The 27112-nt window shown below is 41.6% G+C and overlaps 1 protein-coding gene and 2 long non-coding RNA genes across 4 annotated transcripts in view; all 3 read right to left on the bottom strand.

Annotated features, from left to right (window-relative positions):
- The window catches only part of LOC114486448 (uncharacterized), a 13677-nt gene extending 3983 nt beyond the window's left edge, over positions 1-9694 (bottom strand). The window contains exons 1-2 of one of the 2 annotated variants that reach the window (XR_008617603.1): positions 7700-9694; positions 7421-7587 (exon numbers count right to left, since the gene is read on the bottom strand). This is a non-coding gene — a long non-coding RNA (uncharacterized lncRNA). Of the gene's footprint in view, positions 1-7420 lie in introns of both variants that reach the window. The other variant, XR_003680175.2, reaches the window with a different exon arrangement.
- Positions 1-27112, bottom strand: part of ATXN10 (ataxin 10) — a 164193-nt gene that overhangs the window by 19366 nt on the left and 117715 nt on the right. Inside the window, exon 10 of the mRNA XM_024127255.3 lies at positions 12791-12854. Within this exon, the coding sequence (XP_023983023.1) occupies positions 12791-12854 (64 nt within the window). The remainder of the gene's footprint in view (positions 1-12790; positions 12855-27112) is intronic.
- LOC129392179 (uncharacterized) lies at positions 21975-25375 on the bottom strand. The gene is made up of 3 exons (XR_008617604.1): positions 25337-25375; positions 24400-24814; positions 21975-22235 (listed from the first exon to the last, which is right to left on the bottom strand). It is a non-coding gene; the product is annotated as an uncharacterized lncRNA (long non-coding RNA).

Below are 27112 nucleotides of genomic sequence, written 5' to 3'. Positions count from 1 at the left end.
GCAGGCTTGGCAAGACCAACGAGGTCAGCGGGCGGGTGCGCAGGCGTGAGGTCAGCGGGCGGGTGCGCAGGCGTGAGGTCAGCGGGCGGGTGCGCACACCACGCACTCTGGCCTCTCCGCGTGCGTAGGAGACACATGCGGCTCGGCAGTCTTCACATGCGAACGTGTCAGCGTGCTGACAATAGTTTTCATTTCTAGCCACTATGATCTGAGGGATGTAAGAAAACGAGAAGCACACAACGAAGAGCTAAGCAGACACCATCTGAAGGAGTACAACCGGAAGTATTTTAGTCCCGTTTTAAAATAGTTGGGACTATTTGCCAAAACACCTGAACTAGGAAACAATGAGTCCACTTTCGTGAGAGCTTCATGCAAGATATGACATCCCACTCCTCCAACTTTCGGCTTTGAGCCCTGGGGAACAAGTTGCTAGGATACCATAGAAGCTACATAAAACAGGCCTTCTTCCTTCTTTCATTCTGAACAGGTTTGTTTATTTATTTATACACTCAAATCCATCAGGTTTGTGCTCTTTTGAGTCTTTTTAAAAAAATTTTTGGCTGGGGCTTCCCTGGTGGCGCAGTGGTTGAGAGCCCGCCTGCCGATGCAGGGGACACGGGTTCGTGCCCCCGTCTGGGAGGATCCCACACGCCGCAGAGCGGCTGGGCCCGTGAGTCATGGCCGCTGAGCCTGCGCGTCCGGAGCCTGTGCTCCGCAACGGGAGAGGCCACAACAGTGAGAGGCCCACGTACCGCAAAAAAAAAAAAAAATTTTTTTGGCTGTGTTGGGTCTTCGTTGCTGCGCGCTGGCTTTCTGTAGTTGCGGCGATCGGGGGCTACTCTTCGTTGCGGTCCGCGGGCTTCTCATTGCAGTGGCTTCTCTTGTTGCAGAGCACGGGCTCCAGGCGCTCGGGCTGCAGTAGCTGTGGCACGCAGGCTCAGTAGTTGTGGCATGCGGGCTCTAGAGCTCAGGCTCAGTAGTTGTAGCGCACGGGCTTAGTTGCTCCGTGGCATGTGGGTTCTTCCCGGACCAGGCCTCGAACCCGTGTCCCCTGCATTGGCAGGCGGATTCTTAACCACTGCACCACCAGGGAAGTCCCTGAACGGGTCTATTTTGATGACGCCTTGGCCTGCATCTGTGTGAGTGTGTGTGGGGTGCAGGGTGGCAGCGTGTTACACTCTCATCAGCCTGGGAGTGGCACCTGAGCATCGCCCACCCATAGCCCCTCAGTGACTTGCTTCACACAGGGTCCCAGGGAGGCCTCCGCGAACCTGCGAAGTCGTGTGCGCACTTGTTTGCCGTGGATGGGGAGAAAGACTGGGTCTGCACATCTTCAATCATACTAGGTGAGGGGTAAGAGAATCAATGAGAGGCTTTAAAAAACCAAATTAAATCACTGGGAAGCCAAACCCGAAGTTTACCTTTTGAAAGCCAAACAGCATTAAGAGGTTTTCTAGTTTTAATTAATGTCAGCTCAACAACTGAACAAATGATCACTGAAAGTTCACCAGCTGTTTAATGCTGGGGACACAGAAGTCAATAGAAGACAGTCCTTCCCCTCCGGAGGAGGAAAGACTGATTTCAGCAGAAAGATTTCTGCTTTGAACATTCGGATGGGCACAGGAAGACATTAAAAGCAGAAACGTATCATTTTGCGCACACCGCACAAGTACTTCTCCGGTGTGGAAATTCACTGATGGCTTTTATAAACAACATCAAGTTTAGCCAGCTGTGCCATTCTGAAACGTTTAAGGCATTTCCCTGAACGCCTCCCTCTGGCGGCTGCTTGGCAGGCACAGTCACAAGCTAGACTCCTCATGAAGAAAAAGTACAGAATGGAACGTGTCTCCATGTTTATACTAAATTCCTGCATTCCCCAAGATGTGGCACTGCAGTCCAGAGTTTCCAAAATGCACATGAGAACAGTAAAGATTCCGTGGTGCCCTGCGAGAGAGACACCTGCTTAAACACAGGTCCTACATATACGTATTATTTAGAAGCCTTCCCTCATATAACAGCTATTTAAGATACTACAGAAAAAAATATGCTTTGGAACACATTGTGGTAACACACAGGGTCCACTGTGGGGTGTGCAATATGACACAGATCCCGCCTAGGACAGACTTTTTTAGAGGGGAAGAGTTACGTATCCAGGTGTTTCCATGTGCTATGTTCACAGAGTGGCAGGGTAACACAACGGATCCGCAGAAGACCAAGATGAGGGACTCAGGTTCAGTTAAGGGCGACTGTGGAAAAATTCCAGGAGGAAGACACGCATGCTCAAGTCTTAGAAGAGGAAGGAGTTGGCTGTGGCAGAGGTACCTGTTTTCCAAGGCGGCTACCACCTCAGGGCTTAGGTAGCTACCACCTCAGGGCTTAGGTATCTACCTCGATTATTACCTGAGGCCAAAGCAGTGAGTGGGTATCACGTGCTAGACGCAACAGGATTAATTAACTCAAGACTGCACCCAACCCATCTGAATGCCCACGTGTCCCCCAAGAAAGGGAGCCTGGAAGAAACACTGTGGGGGAGTGAAGGAAGCGCCCGCAAGGAAGTCCAGACACTTGAACTAGACCACCCTGGGCTCGCGCCTTGGTCCGGCCACTCACGAGCTGGGAGAGCCCGGACCAGCCGCAGTCAGGGAACCAACTCTCTGAGCTTTACTTTTCTCCTCTGTAAAATAACAGTTCCCAACAAAGAGGCTTATTAAAAAAAAAATTGTGCAAGATAATGAATGTAAAGGGTATAGCATAGGGTTTGGCACCTAGAAATAACTCAATGATTTTTAAAATTTTAATGTGAGGAGTAACAGAACGCCCACGTCCTACGTGTACAACATCCTGACGGGTTTTCTCACACATACACATCACACAGCCCCACCCAGATCAAGATGCAGAGTGTGCCCGGCACCCTGGAAGGCCTCCAAGTACCCCTTCCCTATCAACAGCCGCCCTCCTACCCCCCAAGGTAACCACTATTCTGACTGCTATCGCCACAGATTAATTCTGCCCGCTCTTAAACTTCGTGTAAATGGAATCATACAGTGTATATTCTTTTTGAATCTGGCTTCTTTAGCTGAAAACTATGTTAGTGAGATTAATCCATTTGTTACACAGAGCCGTTCATTCTTTACCGCTGTGTATTGTTCCACGGAATGAACATTCCACAACTTCTGTTCTACTACTGATGACTATTTCGGATGTTTCCACTTTGGGGCTATTATAAATAATGTGACTAGGAAGGCTCCTGCACGCCTCTTCGGACAGATATGTGTATGCATTTCTCCTGGGGGTACAGCTAGGGGTGCAACTGCCGGCTCACAGGGCTGGTGGACACGTGGTGTTAGCAGACACTGACAAAGTCCTCCAAGGGGATTTTTCCAGCTGACATCGCCACCATCAGTTTATTAAAGTTCAGGCTGCTCCACGTCCTTGCTGTCACTTGGTGCTGTCAGTCCTCTTATTAGCCATTCTGGTGGGCGCCTTACTGTGGGTTAAATTGGCACTTCCCTGATGAATGATGATGTTGAGCTCTTTTCATACATTTACTGGCCATCTGCATTTCCTCTTTTGTGAAATGCCATGGGTCTTTTGTCCATTCTTAAAAACTGAATTACCTTTTCTTTATTATTTTGCAGGAGTCCTTTATATATTATGAGTATGAGTCCTTTGTCAGATATATACAATGCAAAAACCTTTTCAAAGTCTTTCTCTTATAGTTAGCGCTTTTCGGTTATAATTTTGATGTCTTGTTTATGAAATCTTTGCCTCTTCTAAGACAATAACCATATTCTCTTACGATTCCTTCTAGAAGCTCTTGTGTTTTCCCTTTCACATTAAGGTCTATGATTCATCTTGAATTAATGTTCGTAAATGGGATGAGGCAGGGGCGGTAGGCTTTTCTTCCCCTACGGATACTAAATTGGTCTAGCACCATTCATGGAAAGAGACCATCCTTTTCTGCTCAGCTACAGGGGCGCCTTTGTTGTGCATGTGTCAATCTGTTTGAGGACTCTCTCTTCTGTCCTGTGATATTATTATCATTATTATTTCAGTTTTACCACTGACTCACAGTGCAATCACAGATGAAAATATACCTTTCTCCTAGGCATTAACAGCTGTAATAGGATATTTGTACAAGAACATCTACTTGTTGAGAAACTATAGGCTGAGCACTTTGCAAACATGACGACATTTCACATTCACCATAACCCTGCGGGGACAGGTCCCATTTTAGATAAATAAGCTACAACTCACAACAGAGGTTAAGTGAAGTGTTTAGAGGTTAAGAAGTGGCAGAATCTGCATCTGTCTCGCCTCAGAACTGATGGTTTTGCCACTATGCCATACTTCCCGAACACGACATTACTGGGGAAATGCTGTTTGGTTATTATTCCTATAAACAGTTACATTTCTGTACACAAGTAAAACTTACACATGAGGCCTTTCAATAAAAAAAAGAAAGAAGGAAAGAGAAAGGAAGAAAAAGAAAGAACAGGAAAAAACCCCAACCCTGTTTAGACTCTCATCCTATCCCTGTCCCCTCCCCCTCCAATAAAAACAATATAAAAGAAAAACCACCACATCAAGGACAACTGATCAAAACATAGATCAAAAAAGAATCAAGGGAAAACATTTCAAATAAAGTTCAGCTGTTTCTATTTGGAAACAACAACAATAAAAAATCCCACTTGCCACAATAAATGACAAATAAGAAATGGACCCTGTGGTAGCGGAGCTGGAATTTTCCGATGGCATCTGCTACTGTGTCATTACTGCGGGTCTCCGCAAGGGAGCCGGCGAGTGAACAGCTGGTCTTGTGTCCCTGACGCAGCAGCCGTCGTGGAGCGCCGTCCTCTGCGGTTAAGTACCCCTTTGAGATGTTGTCTTTTCCCTGGAACCAGAAATCCCAGTCGGTCTCTAGAAGCCACCTCCAAGAAATGGGACAGTAAGCCTTCTAGCCCTGTTCTTAGCCTGGGAGAGTTTTCAGCTTAGTTTGCCCTGATATGCCACCTTGAAATTCCTAATCCCCAAGTAAAGAGGAAGTCTTTCATAGGGTCCAAACCACAGACGGCCCATGGGGAACAAGGACTGCTACCCTAAGGTAACACGAGCCCTCACCCCCACCCACCCCGCCCCGTGGAGGATGCGTGAGTACACGGACACAGCCAGTCAATCCAGGGTGATCAGAGAACGGAGGTATTTTTGTTAACTGACGTTTACTATCTGCGCTGATTCCTAGTCTAGGCATATCCAAAACATCTATTGCTTTTTAACACAAAATACCGAAATTAAAGTCCAATGAAAGCTCGATTGGTGTAAGTTATTAGGAGAAGGGGTTAAACCAAACCAAGCTGAAATAGTTATCACTGCCAAACCAAGCTTATTCAATTCACAAGAGAATCATCAAACCCGTGGGAGAAATTTCTCCTGTGCTTTGAACCACCCCTCACCCATCACACACACACACACACACACACACACACACACACAACTTCCTCAAGCTGCTGTTTTTTCATTCATTTGTTCACTGTTTTACTCAGTCACCTACCCATCTAAGAAATATTTATTGGACATTTACTATGCACCTGACAGTGGCATATTATACTTAGGTGAAAAACAGAAAAAATGGTCCCAGCCATTATGGGCCTTGGTCTAGAGGGTAATTAAGACATAAATGCACAAATATTCATTCAATTACAGACTGTGATAAGCTGAAGGAACAGAGCAGATTCTAGGAGGGGTCAACCGGCAAGGCTTCCCTGAGGAAGAGACGAGGAAGGTGGACCTGGAGACGAGGAGGACTGCGCCAGGGGAGAGAGTCCAGGCTGAGAGATGAGCATAACGACTGCCTTGAGGTGAGAAGTTAAGACAGATCCGAGACACAGAAAACAAAGAGTCTCTGGGGAACGCTAAAAAAGGGAGGCCAGGAGGAGCTTCAAGATGGCGGAAGAGTAAGACGCGGAGATCACCTTCCTCCCCACAAATACATCAGAAATACATCTCCATGTGGAACAACTCCTACAGAACACCTACTGAACGCTGGCAGAAGACCTCAGACCTCCCACAAGGCAAGAAACTCCCCATGTACCTGGGAAGGGCAAAAGAAAAAATAAAAAAGGAAGACCGGTCTGGAGGTAAATGAAGAGGCAGGTGGGGCAAGACCATACAGGACCTCTCAGGATGTGCTGGAGCCTGTGGATTTATTCTAAGGACAATGGACAGGCTTGGAGGTTTTGTAAATGGGCATGTTTATGAGGGATGGTGTGGGGCAGGGAGAGTCAAGAGGCAGAGAGGAATGACCCTATTTTGGTTTTAAAAGACTGCACTGAATGGATGGGGAATAAATATCACCGCAACACAACAAAACCAGAAACTGAAAGATGAGTTAGGAAGCTACTGCTGACATCCAGGCCAGGGGTGAGGAGAGTATGGACTGGATGGTAGCAATGGGGATGAAGGGAAATGGGTGGATTTGGGACGTATTCTAGAGGGAGAATCAACAAGACTTGGTGACACTTTAGATGCAGGAGAATAAAAAAACAGCATCATGAGTGACTCCCAGGTTTCTGACCTGAGCAACTAGATGGATGGAGATATTCCCACATTTACTGAAAAAGACAGGGGAGAATTTTGCAGAGATATTAATAGCTTAACTTTGGACATCCTAGGTTTGGGATGTCAGTAAGATATTCAAGCACCCTGTTAAGCAGGGTGTCAGAGACATACGCCTAAGACTCAGAAGAGAGGTCTGTCTAGAGGTTAAATCTGGTAGACAAAGGTGAACAGATGATGTTTAAAGCCTTAAGAATACCCAGAATACAACTTCATCTCCCATCTCCACGGCTACCAGCCTGGCCCAGGCCACTGTCATCTCCTGCCTGGATGATGCCAATAGCCTCCCTACAGGATTCCCTGTCATTCCACGGGCCCAGAATAGTGTCTGGGACATAAAAGGTGTTCAATAAACATTGAATGAATAAACGAATAAAGGAATAAATGGGTGAGATTCTTTAGAGAGAAAATGTAGAGTGAGAAGAGAGAGCCTGAGCTCTGGAATGTCCAGGAGAACTCCAACGTTTAAAAGTTGTGTAGAAGAGGGAGTAACAACAGAGAATAAGGAGGAGGAGCCAGGAGGACGTGAAAAAAAACCAAGAGGAGGTACTATCTTGAAAGAAAAAAGTGTTATGGTAAGGAGGAAGTGATGAGATCTGTTGAACTGAGTTTTAATATGATGAGAACTGCAAAGCATCCATTGACTCTGACAATTCAGAGTCAGTGACTGGTGACAATAGGCAAATGATGAAGCTTATGAACATATTCATCTGACTATATTCTCCTTTGAAATTATTCCCTTTCTCAATAAATGTGGGAATATCTCCATCCAGCTAGTTGCTCAGGTCAGAAACCTGGGAGTCACCTGTGATGCTGTTTCTTTTTTATTCTCCCGCCTCTGAAGTGTCACCAAGTCTTGCTGATTCTCCTTCCAGATTATGTCCCAAATCCATCCAACAAAAAGGGTAAAGTAGAGACACTCTGGCATGGAGGATACCAGATGCAGACGGTGCAGATACCATGCTGGAAATACTAGAATTAAGTCAAAGTATACATATTAAAACAATGAGATCCTGTAGCTATCACAACAAAATGCTGGAATCAGGCATACATTTTCAAACAAACTCAGAAGATGGTTCCTCACCCATGAACCCACTTTAAAGGAAATTCTAAAAGAAGGACTTCAGGCCGAAGGAAAATGATCCCAGGTGGACAGACAAAGCTATAAGAAGGGGTGAAAGGCAGGAAAGTAGTAAATATGTGGATAGATCTAAATGAACACTGACGTTACAGAACTATGATAATAACATCTTACAGAGTTGTAAAAATATATAACAACAACAGCATATAAATTGGGGGGTGCTGAGTGGTCCTGTATTATCTGGGAAGGGGGTAAAGGTCTGAAAAACATTAGATTTTCCTCAGTCTAGGATGCATGCTGTAATTTCCCAGGGCACTATTAACAGAATAGAAAAAAAAGAATTAAAAACTTTTAAACTAGAAAAAGATAAACATTGAACTATATAAAACAATCAATCCAAAAGAAAGAGAGAAAAATAGAATAAAATAGAAAGCAAACCAGAGTAGCTTAAATACAAACACATCAGTAATTACAGTAAATACAAATGGGCTAAATGCAATAGCTAAAAGGCAAAGAAACTAGATTAAGAAAAAATCAACTATGCTGTTTACAACAAATACCTCTGATACAGAAAGACTGAAAATAAAAGGATTGTAAAGGTTATACCATGTAAATACCAACCCAAAGTGAGATAAAGTAGCTGTATTAGTACCAGGCAAAAAGCATTTTTAGAGATACAGAGGGTCACTTTATAGTGACAACAGGGATATTTTTCAAGACCTATTATACACCTCAGTCTAATAATGTTGTCTCAAAATATATAAAGAAAAATATCATATAACTAAAAGGATAAATTTAGAGAAATCTATAATCATAGGCTGATATTTTAAAACATTTCTCTCCACAACCAATAAACCAAAGTAGACAAAAATATCACTAAAAATGTAAAAATTTTACAAACTTGACCTAAAAATACTGTACTCCACTACTAGAGAATAGATGTGATTTTCAAGCACACACACAACAGTTGCAGAAACTGACCACACGCTGGGTTCATAAAGCAAGTCTTAATAAATTTCATAGGACAAAGAACATCAAGTATGTGCTCTTTGATCATAATGAATTTATGTTAGAAATCAATCTCCAAAAGATAATTCTTATTTGTTCAGAATTTAAGAAATGCATTTCTAAATAATCCATGGGTCAAAAAAAAAATAACACAGATTAGAAAACACTTGAAATGCATGATAACCAAAATAATACATACTAAAATCCACGCAAAGAAGCTATAAAAATACACAGAGAGGAATAAAAGCTGAAAAGTAATAATCCTAAATAAATGGACAGATATACCATGTTCATGGGTTAGACGACTCAGATGTCAATTCTCATTACACTGATTTTAGCCAAAGCAATCTCAATGAGTAATTCAACATGTGGGGATTTTACACTGTTTTTGTTGGTGGTGATTTCATGTGTGTACATGTGTGTATGCACATGTGTGCACAAAAACACACAAGTGTGAATGTGCAGAATTTGACTAGCTGGTTTTAAAATTTTTATGGGCAAATACAAATGACCAAAAATAGCCATAATACTCTTAAAAAAGAAGAAACAAGTTGGAAGGACCCACTTGACTGATATCAAGATACTTTAGAAAGTGACAGTACTTAACACCATAGTACTGGTACAAGGATAGAACACACAGATCAATGGAAAAGAAAAGAGAGTCCAGACCCACACATATATGGACACCTGACTTACGATACAACTGGCACTACAGTAGACAATGTGTGTTCTTTTCAATAACTGGACTGGGACAATTGCATGTCCATATGGAAAAACATAGAAATAGACCCCTAACTCACACCATACACAAAAATCAACTCCAAGTGAATTATAGACCTAAATATAAAAGGTATCAATGCTCTGTGTTGACCTAAATGGGCAAGAAATCCAAAAAAGAGGGGATATATGTATACGTATAGCTGATTCACTTTGCTGTACAGTAGAAACTACCACAACATTGTAAAGCAACTATACTCCAATAAAATTTTTAAAAATAAATAAATATAAAAGATAAAAATATGAAGTATTCAGAAGATAATATAGATTATCATCATGACCTGAGGGTATGAAAGTATTTCTTTAACAAGATACACACCTAAAAAACTAACCATAAAGAAAAAGTGATAAATTTGACTAAAAGTTAAGAACTTCTGTTAATTTAAAAAAAAAAAAAGCTATAAAGGGAATGACAAGATAAGTCATAGAACAAGGGAAAGGAAATATTAGCAACACATGTAGCTGACAAAGAACGTCTATCTAGAATATATAAAGATCTATTACAAACAAATAATAAAAAGATAACCCAATGAACAAATGGGCAAAAGGTTTTGATCAAGCACATTTTACACACACACACACACACACACACACACACAATCCAAATGGTAAATAAACATTTTAGAAGATGCTCAGCCTCACCAGTCATGCAGGCAACAGAGCAAATGGGATCTTAACTATAGCGGGAGCATGAGGGAGGGAGGAGAGGAGGTGGGATACAAGAGCTAAATCCTAGTGTCATAACAAAGTAAACAGGTAACATCAAGATGCGATATATCAAGAAACAGCAGCAAAGCATATTACTTAGTTACAGAAAAGCAACTACTAGAAGAGCTGAGAGAGTGAACTGCAAATTGTGGAGGGTGGAGCCAGAGAACTCACTCCCCCATTCTACACCTTTTGGCATTAAAAAAAAAAAAATACAGATTTATTATTTTGATGAATAAAAAACATAGGAAAGAAAAAAAAACATACGACTGGGGGTGGGGGAGTGAATGAGAGGTAAGGAGGCAAGGTCAGGGAAATTAAATAATTGTTGGGAAAACCTGCCTGAGAGCAGGAGCAGAGAAAGAGTGTGGAGGAGGGGCATGGGGTGGATTTATTACCCTGTGATCTGTACTGTGGCCTTATTTGCTCTGGCTACTAGGGAGGCCAGGTTTTAATTTATGGCTCACATCTAAAAATTGAATCCCTAGGGCTATAATACTTCTTCATTTCTGACCATTCAACCATCATTCTCCCTTTGCTCTCATATTTTGGTATGTATCTCATATCTTGTTAAGTGTATTTTGTATGTCTTGAAAATCTAGTAGGTGTTTATAAACAAAAGTCCAAGGAGTTACTAGATGTACATAACACGAGACATGTAACATTCTGCCTCTTCTTGACAATTTAAAGGCGATTCTGGAAGCTTGCAATGCTTCATTAATTATCATTTAAAAAATCATTTATCTATATAGACTGTCCATCGACATTTTTTCAATTTATAATTCTGAGTAATTTCTCCACTACGTGAATATGTTACTGTGCTTTCTCTGTACGTGTTCTGTTCCCTCCCAGTGACTTACAAGGAGGCAGTTTAGGAAAGCAGCTAAGAATCAGGTAGGTACACACCAAGTTTAAATTCTGGGTCTGCCCTTCAGGACAAGTCACTAAGGCGCTCTCAGTTTATTTTCTCACCTACAAATCGGGCGGATAATGATAACAGTATCTGCTTCACAGTGTTGTCAGTAACTGCTTCACAGTGTTGTAATGTTATGTAAATCCATAGTAAGGACTCAATAAATGTTGCCTGAAAGAAGCGAATGAATGAATGAATGAATATCTGGCAAGGAGGATGCCAACGTAAAAGACTTTGTAAGCATGAGCCACCTGCAGCGTATCTGCAGAACTATGATGTGCTGTATGCAACAGCCTTTTAATGTTTTGGTCTTTGCTAAAGGCCAAAGATTAGCAATAAAAACCTTTTCTCACTAGAAGGTCAATTCAGGGAATATAAAAGTAAAACTGGGTGAATTTCTTCGTTTGCAATAAATCATCCTTTTCATCAGGAAATGCAACACCTGCAGGTACACCTGACTGTTCTTTTACTGCTTTCCTGTGAGAGAAAGCTTTCTTCTTTTTCCTTTCCTTTTTTGGGGCTAAAATATTTCAAAACTCTCTAATGAGCACAGCCTGCGGTGCCTGATCATAACGCAATGCAGTGAACCGACTCTGTTTTACCTTTTGAACAAAAAAGTCTTCTGAGGCTGTTTATTTGTCTTTCCCTGACTGAGCTTATAAGCTATCATGCTCTTTAAAATAGGAGATTTTCTTCTATTGCTAATCAGACAAATGACAGTATCTTTAGCACAAATAATAAGCATTTCTCAATCTACTTACTTTGAAACACATGATTTTCATCAGCTCCTTTTCTCTTCTTGACAGAAACCACAGTGAGCATTTTAAAAATAAAATTCCCCTCCTCCTCGGTCTCCCACAGGGTTACAATCTCAAAGTCCTTGCGATGGCCTTATTCACCCCGCCCCCCACCTGCAATAAGCACAAGGCCACACAATAGCCAGGGCAAGGGACTGGACTGAGTCTGATTCTCACCAGGGAAGGTCTTGAAGTTAAACAGATTATCTCTCAAACTTAACAGGCTGTACCCAGGCCCTAGCTCCTCATCACTGTACTAGATCAGTTTCTGACAGGGCAAGAGCTTGGCTGGTGGAGTCGGGGGGAAGAAGCAAGTTCCCTGCAGAACACCTTCCAGAAGGGTGGTCAAACCAGCTAAGGGCAAGAGCCAGAGCCCCCAGCATCACTAACAGAGGGTCGCAAGACCGTACCCAACCAAAACCAGAATTCGGGGCCACTGAAACGTTTCTCCCCATTCCTGAGGTCTCAGAGGCCTCCAAACTAGTGTTTAAATGGTTCTTCCAGAGGACTGGATACCTCGAATCTCTATAGAAAAAAATGTAAGCGTCTTCATATTTACTCCAAGGGACACACAGTGTTTGGAAAGGTGACATCAGTGACATGCAGCGAACACAGGGGCCATGGATGAGCTTTTGCCTCAGAGTCTTAAGGCACTCTGTAGTAGCAGGTTGGTTTAGAATGTCCTAGTCACCTTGAAAACTTGAGCTCACTACGCTGCACAGACCGCAGGAGTGACACTCCAGCCCCGAACCTTGAGAAAGTGGCTTAGTTCTTAGGAACGAGCCACCAAGAAAGCCACCCAGCTGCCTCCTGAATGAATACCAGGCAAGGGCCTTGTTCCGCTAAGGCCCCCGAGGGTGAACTAACGCTCGGGAGTCACATCAAGGATACAGGGGTTGCTGTCATCGATGCTACAGCTGTCCAGGATCAGGGGAATGCCATCCAGCTCGTTCACCTACGAAGAACAGAGAAGACAAATTGACACACTGAAACAGCCTGGGAAGGGCTGGAGATTATAGGTGATCTGTTGCTCCTTTTTTATTTCCTTACTCCCTGCTATAATAATACTGTTTGTGCAATTACCTGAAACACCTGTATCAATCCAGAAATATTTAAAAACAGACGTAAACAAAAAGTGATACTTTTTCTTTTCACCCTTCCTCAAAAATGTTGGGCAACTGGACAGCCACATAAAAAAGTATAATTGGGATGAATTGGGAGATTAGCTTTGACATAAATACACTACCATGTGTAAAATAGATAGCTGGTGCGAACCTGTAGTACAGCACAGGGAGCTCAGCTCCGTGCTCTGTGACGACCTAGAGGGGTAGGATGGGGGTGGGGTGGGAGGGAGGTCCAAGAGGGAGGGGATGTATGTATATGGCTGAAAAAGTTAGATCAAAAATAAAGAAAAAAAATTAAAAAGTATAATTAAACAACACTGCAGGGCTTCCCTGGTGGCACAGTGGTTAAGAATCCGCTTGCCAATGCAGGGGACATGGGTTCGAGCCCTGGTCCGGGAAGATCCCACATGCCACGGAGCAACTAAGCCCGTGCGCCACAACTACAGAGCCTGCGCTCTAGGGCCTGTGAGTCACAACTACTGAGCCCGCGTGCCACAACTACTGAAGCCCGCGTGCCTAGAGCCCGTGCTCCGCAACAAGAGAAGCCACCGCAATGAAAAGCCGGCCTGTGAGTCCCAACTCCTGAGCCCGCGTGCCACAACTACTGAAGCCCGCGTGCCTAGAGCCCGTGCTCCGCAACAAGAGAAGCCACCGCAATGAAAAGCCCGCGCACCACAACTAAGAATAGCCCCCGCTCACCGCAACTAGAGAAAGCCCGCGTGCAGCAACGAAGACCCAACAGAGCCAATAAATAAATAAATAAATAAATAAAATTTATTTTAAAAAACCCAAAAAACCCCCAACACTGTAAACCAACTATACTTCAATAAAATTTTTTTAAAACGTATAAAAGTGGATCTCTTCCTAATATTATTCACCAGGATAAACTACAAGTGAATCTCAGTTTATTAGTAAGTGAATTCTTTTTCTAAGCCAGAAGCAGGGAAAACATTTCTAACTATGGCTCAAAACCCAGAATCAATAGAGAAAGGTTTTAAAATTTGACTACATTTTTTAAAAAGGCAAATTGAAAGCTGTAAAAATTATCTGAAAGATATCACAGGCAAAGGGTTAATATTTTAATATATACAGAGCTTGCAGAAACTGAGAAAAGACCAACAATCCAACAGAAAAATGGATAAAATACGTGAACATAGATGGCACAGAAAAAAAGAAATGCGGATGGACTGCAGAGATATCACAATCTGCTCAGCTGTGCTCCTAATAAGATGCAGGCAAATTATGATACCATTTCTCAGCTGCCAGAAGGGCAAATCATCACGTGTGACAACACATGCTGCCGGTAAGGTGACAGGAAACGGCACCCTCAGACACTGCTGGAGTGAATGCCAAGTGGCACGATCCCTATGGCAGGGAACTGGACAATACGTAGCAAAATCACATGTGTTATTTACTCTTTGACCTAGTAATCCCATTTCTAGGATCAAAAATACAGTGTCACATGGAATTATGTTTGTACAAGGTTATTTACTTCAGCACAGCTTATATCTTTATAAGACTTCTATTGAGGTATAATTCACATACCATAAAACTCACCCATTTATATACAATTCAGTGGATTTTAGCATATTCCCAAAGCTGTCTCACTATCACCACTATCTTAGAACATTTTCATTACCCCCAAGAGAGTTTTTAAACTCCATTCCCATCAGCAGTCAGTCCTAGTTCTTCCTCTCTCCAACCCTTGGCAACTACTAACCCACTTTCTGTATCTATGGGTTTGCCTATTCTGGGCGTTTCATACACATGGACTCATTCAGTACGTGACTGGCTTCTTTCACTTATCGTAAATGCTTCCAAGGTTCATCTATGTTGAAGCATGTATCAGCATGCTGAATAATAATATTCTAATGTCTGCATATGTATTTTAGTTTCCATTCATCCACTGACACACATTTGAATTGTTTCAAACTTTTGGCTATTATGATAACGCTGTTACAATCATTCATGGACCTATTTTTGAATGGATATATGTATTCAATTCTCTGGCTATATACCGAGGAGTGGAATTGTTTAGTCATATGGTAACTCTATATTTAACATTTTGAGGAACTGCTTGACTGTTTTTCAAAGTGGCTGTACCATCTTACATTCCACCAGCAATGTATGAGGGTTCCAATTTCTTTACATTCTCGATAACACTGTCTTTTATTTTGGCCACCCTAGTGGACGTGAAGTGGTACGTCATTGTGGTTTTGATTTGCATTGCTCTGATGAGTAATGATGTTGAATGTAGCACAATTTATAAGAAAAATTCTGTAAACAACTCAAGCATCCATCGATATAGGCTCGTTGAATAAACCATGATCACTAATGTACTACTATGGAGAGATCAGGAGAGAATGGTAAGTGAAAAAAGCAGAGTGCAGAACAGGATTATATGTGAACCTTTTGTGTAATAAAGGAGGAGAAACAGATGATTTTTTATATTAAAAAAATGAAGGGTTAAATAAAAAACTAATAATGGTTATTTACAGAGCAAAGCAGAGACTGAAGTGGACGAAACAGGAACAGAGGTGAGACCTCTGTGAATGTACCCGGTCGTACAATTCTGACTTTGGGATCCTGTATATGTTTTACGAAATTTTTGAAATTAAGTTTATAATACAAGTTAACCAGACTTACTGTGGTGATTATTTCCCCATATATACAAACACTGAACCATTATGCTGTACACCTGAAATTAACATACTGTTATATGTCAATTACAGCTCAATTTTGAAGAAATGAATTTATAAAGTTATAAAAACAGAAAATGGAAACAAATTAATCCGACAACATGTGAAACAAAGACAATTATTTCACAGAACTGAAACAGTATTTTGATGGGATGTCCCCAGGGAGCTGTGTCCTGAGCTCAGATGGAACTGCAGTCCCACAGCTGCATGAGGTCGTCTCAGCACCATTAACACTGGGATTGCCATTCTGAACCCTTATTCCTAGATCTAGTTAAAAGAAAATGGGTAATTTATGTCATTAGGAACCAAGATTTTTAGCATAAAAAATAAGTATCAAATCAGAGTAGTTTACATTTAAATTAGAAATACTAGCATGAACTCATGATACATTTTTCTCTTTTCTTTCTAAAAAATGTTTACTTCCTAGCTGTTTACTGAAAAGGCACAGAAGCAAAGACAAGCCAGTAGCAATGAACATTCCCAGCATGACTTAAGGATTCTAAACACCACAGTCCAACTGAAAGAAACCAGATCTCCAGTTGGCTGTGATACACAGACTTCCTGAAGGCAGGAAAGAAGAGAAGAAATCTAATTCCTATAAATTTCCCGAGGCACTGGAAGGTGGTTAATGAGCTGCTATTTAACAGACATCCAGCACCTACCAGGCAATGACAGACACTTAAATGATTTCCCTTAATTCGGACAATGCCAGGGTAAGTATTACTGGTTCCATTTTACAGATAAAGAAACTGAGGCTCAAAAGTTAGGTACCCTCCCCATGGTCATTTAACTAATAAGTGCTTTTCAAAGTGAGGTCTGGAGAGCACTGTCAGTCTGCAAGAAAGTGTGTGAAAGAGTGAGAAACTGTGCCAGCAATTTAACATACTTATGCTATGTTTGCTGAATCTTATAATAAAGTTTGGGCTTGAATTTTCTATGTCTTAAAAACTTTTTTTGTTTTCTAGTAATTCATTTATATTATCTTTTATAAACATATTGGTCCAGGATGGTTTGGGGGAAAGATAGCTAGTTCTTCATCACAGATAGTCTGAGAAGCTTTGGCATGGAGGGTTAGCCCACTACTGAGGGTTGGACCTCATGTTTTTGAGAGGCACAGAGGGAAATTTTATGGCCAGACTGGTAGTGGCCCCACCTGAGACTGTATCCAAAGCTTCTCCATGCAACCCTCACATCCCCACTTGTCCAATAATCGGCCCTGCACCCACCCGCAGGATGAGAGTGCTAACAATGAAGGCTGCAAATGGGAGAGGAGGGCTCCTGCCACACGCACTTGTCTCGGGGTGAAGCGGAGAGACCCCAGAGAGGAGCCATGCCTGCTGCCCGGCACAGAGCAAGAACAGCCGTGGACTCTCACCAGCTCCTTGCGAACGTGTGATCTAGACCCTTCTGGAACGTGGGTGCATCTCCACGCCCGAGGAGCTGGGTGTTTGATGTAGCTAGGGGACCACATAGCATGGGGCCCCAGGGGAGGCCTCCCTGCAGAGGTGACCTTTAGCTCGCGGTGAGAACGAACAGGAATTAAACACAGAAATAAAGGGGCTGCGGAGAACGCTCTGAGCAGGGGGAGAGCACATGCAAGAGCTGGGGGATCAGACGGAACACGTGGTGCTCCAGGAACCCGGAGACGGCAGCGCAGGGATGAAGAGCGAGGGCTGCACAGCGGCGCTGGGGGCAGAGTCTGGCCCCAGCAGCGCTTCTGAGCTGGTGGCTTTGGGCAAGTCGTTTACCCTCTAAGACTTAGTTTTCTCCCCTGTCAAATGGGGATGACAGGACCTACTTCACAGGGCGACTGTGAGAATGGCATGGATTACTGTCCTGACTAGCACTCAGTGAAGACTCAATACAGGGCCACAGGGGTGAGGGCGGAGTTGGCAATTTCGTGTTGTGAATTGGAAGAAGTTCAGTTGGCTGGGGCAAGGAGCTCAGGGCTGGCTCCCGAGAAAAGCACCAGGAAAACTGGAGGATAACTTCCACAAAGCCGAGTCACAATTCGACTGTGCATGAGGCAAAATTGTAAATTTATTTTCAAAAACCACTTTTTTTGGTAAGTGAGAAAGTATTAAAGACCTCTTATTCAGTGCAAGAAAAACATCTCGTTTTCGGTGTGGGGAGTAGACTTCTCAGATATGTTAAACGGGTAAGGAAATAAAATCACAGGCTAAAAAGTGACATTTTAAAGCAGGCGGTAAGGGTGAATTACAGAGTTCTTGAAAATCATGGTTACACTAGAGCCATGCCTGAACTGAGGGTCTGCTTTCCTAGATAAATATTTCTCATTCACACCACTGCATTATGAAATGATACTAGATAATTTTTTAAAGAAATTCATTAAATGTTGATACCATAAGGGAACTATTCTAGACAAGGACAGCAGTGGCATCATGACAAACGCAATATACACTGGAGAGTGAACACAGGTTACGGTCACTGGGAAAAGAATCCCAGGATGCAACACCTCCAGGAGGAGTGACAAGTGACTGATGCTCTGTGTCATCACCAAGCTCAAGTTTTACAAGTTCCTGCTGCCGCTGAGCTGAGGCATGTAGCTCCTGTCAGGAGAGGCGGGGAAACAATGAGGAAATTAACAAGTTTTCTTCTGTTCACATGTCATAAAACAAGGAAGTTGTTTGTTTCTTTACCTAACATGTTGGGAACTGATTCTAGACCCATAATAAATGAGTCACAAGTTGGAGGTCCTAACAAGGAGCCAAGCTCAGTCAACGCTTTCACGATGTAACATATTTCAACAGGACAGTAAGTCTGGCTTAAACAAACTAACATTTAGCCTCTGGAAACAGAGTTGTAAACAGCAGGACAACTCACTGATTTGCTAACTGTTCTCTCCCACTGAAGCCAATACTAATCTCAGAGAATGTACCCTGCAAAGTGTGTGGGCCCAACCTGAATGAATATCTAAGCTTCTTTAGGAAAATGTATTAGGTTGACCAAAAAACAGAGCCTCAATCATTGTCTGCTCTCACACTGAACGCTAAATACAAAAATTAAAAAAACCTGAAGAAAGACAAGAGCACAATACCAATGCAGGACTGAATCCTATTTTTCTTTTAAATGTTTATTTTATTTCTTTATTTTTTGGCTACGTATTTTATTTATTTATTTATTTTGGGCTGTGTTGGGTCTTCGTTTCTGTGCCAGGGCTTTCTCCAGTTGCGGCGAGCGGGGGCCGCTCTTCATCGCGGTGCGCGGGCCTCTCACTGTCACGGCCTCTTGTTGCGGAGCACAGGCTCCAGACGCGCAGGCTCAGTAGTTGTGGCTCACGGGCCCAGTTGTTCCACAGCATGTAGGATCTTCCCGGACCAGGGCTCGAACCCGTGTCCCCTGCATTGGCAGGCAGATTCTCAACCACTGCGCCACCAGGGAAGCCCTGAATCTCCTATTTAAACGCCCCATGAATCAACGTAACTAACATTTGGTGAAAATGTGTTCAAAACATAGCGCCTCAAAACAAACGCACACACACAAAGGTCAGCAGAGCCCTGTGCTGAAGCGAGCACACAACCAACATGGGTGTGGCAATGCTCGGACAAGGCTCTGATCTACAGATGAAGCCATTTTTAGAGGCGTGACGGCAACTCAGAAGGCTCGAAGCCCGAGGGGATGGAGGCGGATGCACCATCTTGTATGAGATGTGGGTGTGCCCGCCCACAGGGTGAGACCAATTACCATCCCAAGCACACAGAGGAAAGAGGGATACTTTTGGAGGCAGACAGACCTACAAGAGAATCCAGCTCAGCCCTCTAGCTGTGTAACCTGTGGAGGGTTCTGAGCTTCATGAAGTCTAGATTCTCTTACGTGTAACAAGAGAGTGGTGCCCACCTCACAGGGTTAAAGTGAGAATTACACGAGAAAGCATTCAGCACAGCACCCAGCACACAGTAAGGACACAGGAAATGGCAGCAGTTTGCAATATTATTTTCACTTGGTTTTGAGGTTCTATAGGATTCCTCACCATACTTGAAAAGAGCTGGACATGGTAATCCTTCACAGGGCACAAGCTATTGTTCAGCAAAGTTTGAATATATAAGCATACATTTCTGCAATCATAGGAAATTTGGTAGGTATGGGTTGCTCTAAGTTAGTACTATGCTTTTCTTGACTGTCTCATGAACTGGATACACCTCTGGTTACTAATTTCCATCCATACTCCTCTGCTGGCTTTTGCCTTACACAATCAACTCCAAGTCTCACAAAAGTAAGTATTGTTTATCTCTGTGTTGCATTTATTTCCACGGTGTTCTGTGCAGCTTACTACTAGGCATTTCACGATTGAGCTGCTATGCCAGAGGAACCACTCAGGATGTCACTCAAGAAGCAACAAGAAGGCACACGACCTGCATTTCACAGACAACCCTTCTCTAGGACTCAGAGCAAAAGCCTAGGCCAGCGGTCCACAACCTTGACTCCACGTTAGAATCACTTGGGGAGATTTCGAAAACAACCAATGCTGTGGTCCCAACCCCAGAACACATCAATCAGAATCTCTGGGAGCAAAGCCTGGGCATCAGTGTCTTATACAAACTCTTCGGGTGATTCCGACACGCAACGAGTTGTGGCTCCCGATTCACGCAAAGTCCAAGAGCACCTACTGAGGCAAACAAAGTCTGAGACCTGCTGCAAACCCTGAAAGAAACTCCTAAAACAGAAGACACTGTCCTTCACACTTTTCCCCCGGGGTGCTCTGTTTTCTTTCCTTATGAAGTAAACTTTGTTGAGATGTAATTTACACACCGGGGACTGCAACTGCACCTGTGTAACCACAGGCAAATCAGGATAGAGAACATTTCCGTCACCCCAGAGAGTTGCTGTGCACCTCTATAATCACTGCTTTAGTAACCATCCATCTGCTTCCTGGCACTAGACATAGATCTTGTCTGTTCTATACTATAATATGAATAAGACCACATCAAAAGAACTCTTTTTCAATGTTTCTGAGATTCATCCATGTTGTTACGCGTATCGGTAGTTTATTTTTACTTCTGATTATGAATATGCCATTTATTTATCTATTCACATGTTGATGGACAGTTTTATCTGTAATGAATAGAGGTGCTATGAACATTATGTGTTCATGTCTTCTTGTGGACACGTGTTTTCATTTCTCCTGGGGTGATGTCTAAGAGCGGAATTGCTGGGTCATATTTTAAGTGTATGTTCAACTTTATAGGAACTGCCAAACTATTTTCCACCATGACTGTACCATTTTACATTCCCTCCAACAATGTAACTGAGTGACCCTGGATCTTTAACAACGCTTGATACTGTCAGACTTTTTAGGTGACATCATATTGCGGGTTTTGTTTGCATTTCCCTGATGACTGATGTGGAGCATCTTTTCAGGTGCTTATGGGCCATTTCTGTATCTTCTTTTATGAGGTGTTGTTCAAATATCTTGCCCATTTTACTACCTGGGCTACTCTTTCTTGTTGAGTTGTAAGAGTTCTTCACATAATTTGGATACGGGTGAGTCCTATGCCAGATATAAGCACTGTGGATATTTTCTCCTAGTCTGTGACTTGCCTTTTCAGTTTCTTAATAGTGTGTTTCAAAGAGTATAACTTTTAAATTTAGGTGAAGAACAATTTATCAAAATATTTTTCATGATTAGTGCTTTTTGTGTCCTAAGAAATTATGGCTTTCTTCAACACATCCACAATGTTTTTTTCTATATGTTTTATAATTCTAGCTTTCATATTTCCATTATAAACCAACTTTTGAGTTTGGTGCAAGATAAAGGTCAAGGTTCTTCTTTTTCACTCATAAGGATGTACAATTGTTCCAATACCATTTGTTGGAAAGACTAGCTTTCCCCCATTCACTCTATATTTGGACTCTATTTTATATTGGACTTTCTATACATCTACCTATATTTATGCTAATACTATGCTGCTTTAATTAGCCTACTAGTAAGTCATGAAAGAAGAAGCACAATCCTCTTTGTTTTTTTTTTTTTTTTTTTTTTTTTTTTTTTTGTGGTATGCGGGCCTCCCTCTGTTGCGGCCTCTCCCGTTGCGGAGCACAGACTCCGGACGCGCAGGCTCAGCGGCCATGGCTCACGGGCCCAGCCGCTCCGCGGCATGTGGGATCCTCCCGGACCGGGGCGCGAACCCGGTTCCCCTGCACCGGCAGGCGGACGTGCAACCACTGCGCCACCAGGGAAGCCCTTTGTTTTTTGAAATTGCTTTGGCTATTGTATTAGTGTCCTAAGGCTGCTGTAACAAAGTACGAGAAACCGAGTGGCTTAAATAACAAAATTTATTCTCTCACAGTTCTGGAGGCTAGAAGTCTGAGATCAAGGTGTTGGCAGGATTGGTTCCTTCTAAGGGCTATGAAGGAGAATCTGTTCCATGCCTCACTCTGAACGTCCGGTGGTTTGCCGACCACCTTTATGTTCTTTGGCTAGTAGATCTCTGCCTTCATCTTCACATGGCTTCTTCCTCTTCTTCTTCTTCTTCTTTATTGAACTATACCTGACTTACAATATTGTGTTAGTTTCAGATGTACAGAAAAGTGATTTGGTTCTCTATTTTTCAGATTGTTTTCCATTATAGGTTATTACAAAATATTGAATATACTTCCCTGTGCTATATAGTAAATCCTTGTTGTTTATCTATTTTCTATATAGTACTTTGTACCTGCTAATCCCAAACTCCTAATTTATCACCCGCCCCCCGCCCCCGCTTTCCCCTTTGGTAACCAAATATTTTTTTCTGTCTACGAGTCTGTTTCTGTTCTGTAAGTAAATTCACTGGTATTTTTTGGATTCCACATATACATGTTATAATATTTGTCTTTCTCTGCCTGACTTACTTAGTATGATAATCCCTAGGTCCAGCCATGTTGCTTCAAATGGCAATATTTCATTCTTTTTTATGGCTGGGTAATATTCCATTGTATATATATATGCCACATCTTCTTATCCATTCATCTGTTAATGGACACTTCGGTTGCTTCCACATCTTAGCTATTGTGAATACTGCTGCTATGAACACCGGGGTGCATGTATCTTTTCAAATTAGAGTTTTCATCTTTTCTGGATATATGCCCAGGAGTGGGATTGCTGGATCATATGGTAATTCTATTTTTAGTTTTTTAAGGAACCTCCATACTGGCTTCCACAGTGGCTGCACCAATTTATATTCCCACCAACAGTGGAAGAGGGTTCCCTTTTCTTCAGCACTTATTATTTGTAGACTTTGTGATGACAGACATTCTGACTGGTGTGAGGTGATACCTCGTTGTAGTTTTGATTTGCATTTCTCTAATAATTAGAGACGCGGAGCATCTTTTCATGTGCCTATTGACCATCTGTATACAGTCTTCTTTGGAGAAAAGTCTATTTAGGTCTTCTGCCTATCTTTTAATAGGGTTGTTTTTTTGATATTGAGTTGTATGAGCTGTCTGTATATTTTGGAAATTAAGCCCTTGTCAGTCAAATCGTTTGCAAATGTTTTCTCCCAGTAGGAAGGTTGTCTTTTCTTTTTGTTTATGGTTTCCTTTGCTGTGCAAAAGGAAACGTTTATACATTTGATTATATGTTTATACGTTTGATTAGGTCTCACTTGTTTATTTTTGCTTTTATCTCTTTTGCCTTGGGAGACTGACCTAAGAAAACATTACCACGATTTTACTGAGATTTGTTTTATGGTCCAGTGTATGGTCTGCCTTGGTGAATGTTCCATGTGTATTGTAAAGAATACGTATTCAGCTGTTGGGTGCAGGGCTCTATAAACTTTAATTGGTCAAGTTCATTGATCAGTGTTCAAGTTTTTGTATTACTCCTGAGTTTCTTTCTCCTTGTTCTAGAATTTACTACGAGTGCTGAAATCTTCAATTATGATTATAGATCTATTTCTCCTTTCAGTTCTGCCAGTTTTTGCTTAATGTACTTGAAGTTCTACTATTTGCAATATATGTTAATGTTTTTATGTCTTCTTGATGAGCTGATCCTTCAATCATTACGAAATATCCCTCTGTATATCTCAAGTCTATTTTGTCTGACATTAATATAGCCACTCCACCTTTTTCATGTGTTTGCATGGTATATCATTTTCATTCTTTCATTTTTAACCTATCTTCACCTTTATATTCAAAGTGTATTTCTTGTAGTTATCATATAACTGAGTCTTGCTTTTTTAAAATCCAGTCTAACAGTCTCTGTCTTTTAATTGGAATATATAAGCCATTTACTTTTAATGTACTTATCAATATAGTTGTGCTTAAGTATATCATTCTGACATTTGTTTTCTTTTTATCCTAAATGTACTTTGTTCCCTTTTTCCTCTTACCCTGACTTCCTTTAGGCTGAGTATTTTTAAATATTCCATCTTTTTCCCTCCACTATTGGCTTATTAACTAACTCTCTTTCCTTTTTTTTAAAAAGTGGTTGTTCTAGGGTTTAGAATATGGACCTTTAACTTTTATAGTCTATCTACAAATAATATTATACTATTTCACATAAATGTAAGAACCTTACAACTGTATACACCACTTGATGTTTGGGCAACTGCTCTCACACATTTTACTTCTATATACATTATAAACCCCCAAATACATTGCTATTATGAGTGCTTCAAAGAGCTGATGATATTTTTTAAAAATTAAAAACTGAAGATAAAGGTATTTTATTCTTACTCACATATTTAGTTTTTCCAGTATTTTTGATTTCTTTGTATAGAATCAGGTTTCCAACTGGTACCATTTTCCTTCACCTGGTACAACACCCTTCAACATTTCTTATAGCACAGTTCTGCTGACAACAAATTCTCTCAACTTTTGTTTGTCTGGAAATGTCTTCTTTTTGCCCTCATCTTTGAAGGATATTTTGGCTGGATATATAATTCTAGTTTTCTTTTAGTATTTTAAAGATGTCGTTCCTTTGATCCCTGTTCTGCATTATTTCTGGAGAGAAGCCTGCTGTCACTCTTATCTTTGTTCCTCTTGTTTGACAGGCAAAAGTCAGTGAATTAGAGAGGAAGAACACACAGAAAAGATGAACCAAAACCAAAACCTGGCTCACTGTAAATTAATAGAATGGAAAAATTCCAGAAAGACTGATGAAGGAAAAAAGAGAGATATCTGTTTAAAAAGAATAGAATGAAAAGAAAGAAATAGATATAGATAACATAGATAAAATAATAAAATATTATGAATTTTATGGAACAAATAAAAAAATCTAGATGAAATGGATATTTCTGAGAAAAACTGACACAATAGATAGAAAGCTTGAAAAGGTCAATACTTTAAATATTTAAATTTAAATAATTTAAAGATATGAAAATACCGAAGACTCACTGACAAAAATAGTCAAAGACCCAAACAACTGTTCAAGTAAGTACCATCAAATTTTTAAGGAACAGGTAATCTATTATGTATGTAAGTTATTCAAAAACAATTAAAAAAACGAGGGAAAGCTTCCCAATTCATTTTATGAGGCTATTATGGCTTGCTTCTAAAAGCAGGATTAAGACAGACCAGTGTAAGAAAAACAACAGTCCTATTTATGAACATATACCACTTCCCAAGACAACCCCACCCAAAATTCCTGCAAATAATATTAGATTAATGAAACATACCTTAAAAATTCATCATCATCTTAATGTTGATCAGAAAATCTACAAGGCAATTATCCTCATTAATGTACTAATAATTATCTCAATATCAAAGAAAACGCATCAGATTAATGCTTAGCACCTATTATTTTTTTAATTCTCAGAAAACTAGAAAACTATTTTAACTTGAAAATGGCTTGTGTCAGAAACCTACAGCAAATATCATAACTAAGAGAAAATTTAGAGAGATTCCCAAGACCAGAAAAAGCGCAAGGATACTGTCTTCTTACTCTGATGTAGAAATATAAACTGAATGGCATACTGCAGTTGTGAAAGGTCTTTGGAGCACTCTGTCTCTAGAAAACAAAGAGGGGTTTGAGTGGTGTGAAAAAGTGGTTCAGTCTCAGGACGGCCTGGTGGTGCAGTGGCTAAGGCTCCTCGCTCCCAATGCAGGGGCCCGGGCTCCACCCCTGCTCGGGGAACTAGATCCCACATGCATACCGCAACTAAGGAGCCTGGAGCCGCAACTAAGGAGCCCGCGAGCCTCAACTAAGACCGGGTACAACCAGAAAAAAAAAAAAAAAAAAAAAAAAAAGAAAGTGGTTCAGTCTTACTACCAGAACAGAAGCAGTGGATGAAGGGAAAACAAAAGAAAGTAAACAGCAGATTTAGATTAAGGAAAAGTAATTTTGTTTACTTGGGGAGGGGGGGTTGGGGAGAGCAACAGTTAAAATCATAAAGGACAGATTACCCAGATATAAAGTGGGAAATAATCATCTAGACAGGATAAAAAGATCTAAAGGGAACTGAAAATGCACCTAGTCCTAACTGCTCCTAAGCTGACTTTTAGAAGAGGGATCAGTATTTTAGTTGCTACTAGAACAGAAACTGTGACTGGAGCCCTACAAAACCCAGGAGAGGGTGCTGGGAGAAGCATGGTTCTGGCTCCCTGGAATTACTCACACAAAGGAGAGCAGGACCCAGGAAACTAGTGAGGAGACTGCTCCCAAATGTCATAGGCCACTAACTGTCACAGACTAACCGAAATGCTGGTGAAACAGAAATTAAGATGTTCTACATCCACCGCTTTCCCTCAGCTATCACAGACTTTCTGCTACTTGACAACATACACTAAGTGCTGGTTTCTACAAACACACTTTTGCTCCCGGTAACGATTAGAAGACTGGGAATTGGCTTGTTTCCTGACGTTGGTGTGTGTGGGGAGCCAGTGCATGGTAAGCCTGTACCCTGTTAACGCTTTTTAGAAGTGAGGCATATCAGGGATTTAGTATTGGGGTTCATGAAACCCCAAGACACCAACCCAGGCTGCAGCTGTTAGAAGAATCCTGACCCCATGCAGGCGTTAAGAGCCCCTCCAGCTGGGATTAAGCAGAATAAGAAACTCGGAGGATACATTTTGGACTTGAATTTCTTTGAATTTTAACTCACATGGGCAGAGAATTTGCCTTTAATGTCTTTGGACTTTAATTTAAAATGAAATGTAATCTTTGGATTTTAGTATCTCCCTGGGAATTTGATAATGAGATAGAAGTAATATTCAAATATAGAGTATCTCCTGTGGGCATTTTATTATTACAGTGAATTTAGGCCTTTCACTGGAGTCCCTGAATATGGAATGAATTTTCTGCCTTGAGGTCAAAGTGATCTTGGAGTTAATTTGATTCAGGTATTGGTCTGACCCACTTAAGAGTCTTCCGGGGGCAAAATCTCTACTCCCTACCAGGCGTCCAGGAGAAAAAAAGGAGTATGGTTGGCACAGGCACGAGTGGCCTTACAGAG

The sequence above is a fragment of the Physeter macrocephalus genome, chromosome 6 (assembly GCF_002837175.3).
Source record: "Physeter macrocephalus isolate SW-GA chromosome 6, ASM283717v5, whole genome shotgun sequence".
Taxonomy (NCBI): domain Eukaryota; kingdom Metazoa; phylum Chordata; class Mammalia; order Artiodactyla; family Physeteridae; genus Physeter; species Physeter macrocephalus.
This window is presented reverse-complemented; position numbering and strand designations above follow the sequence as displayed.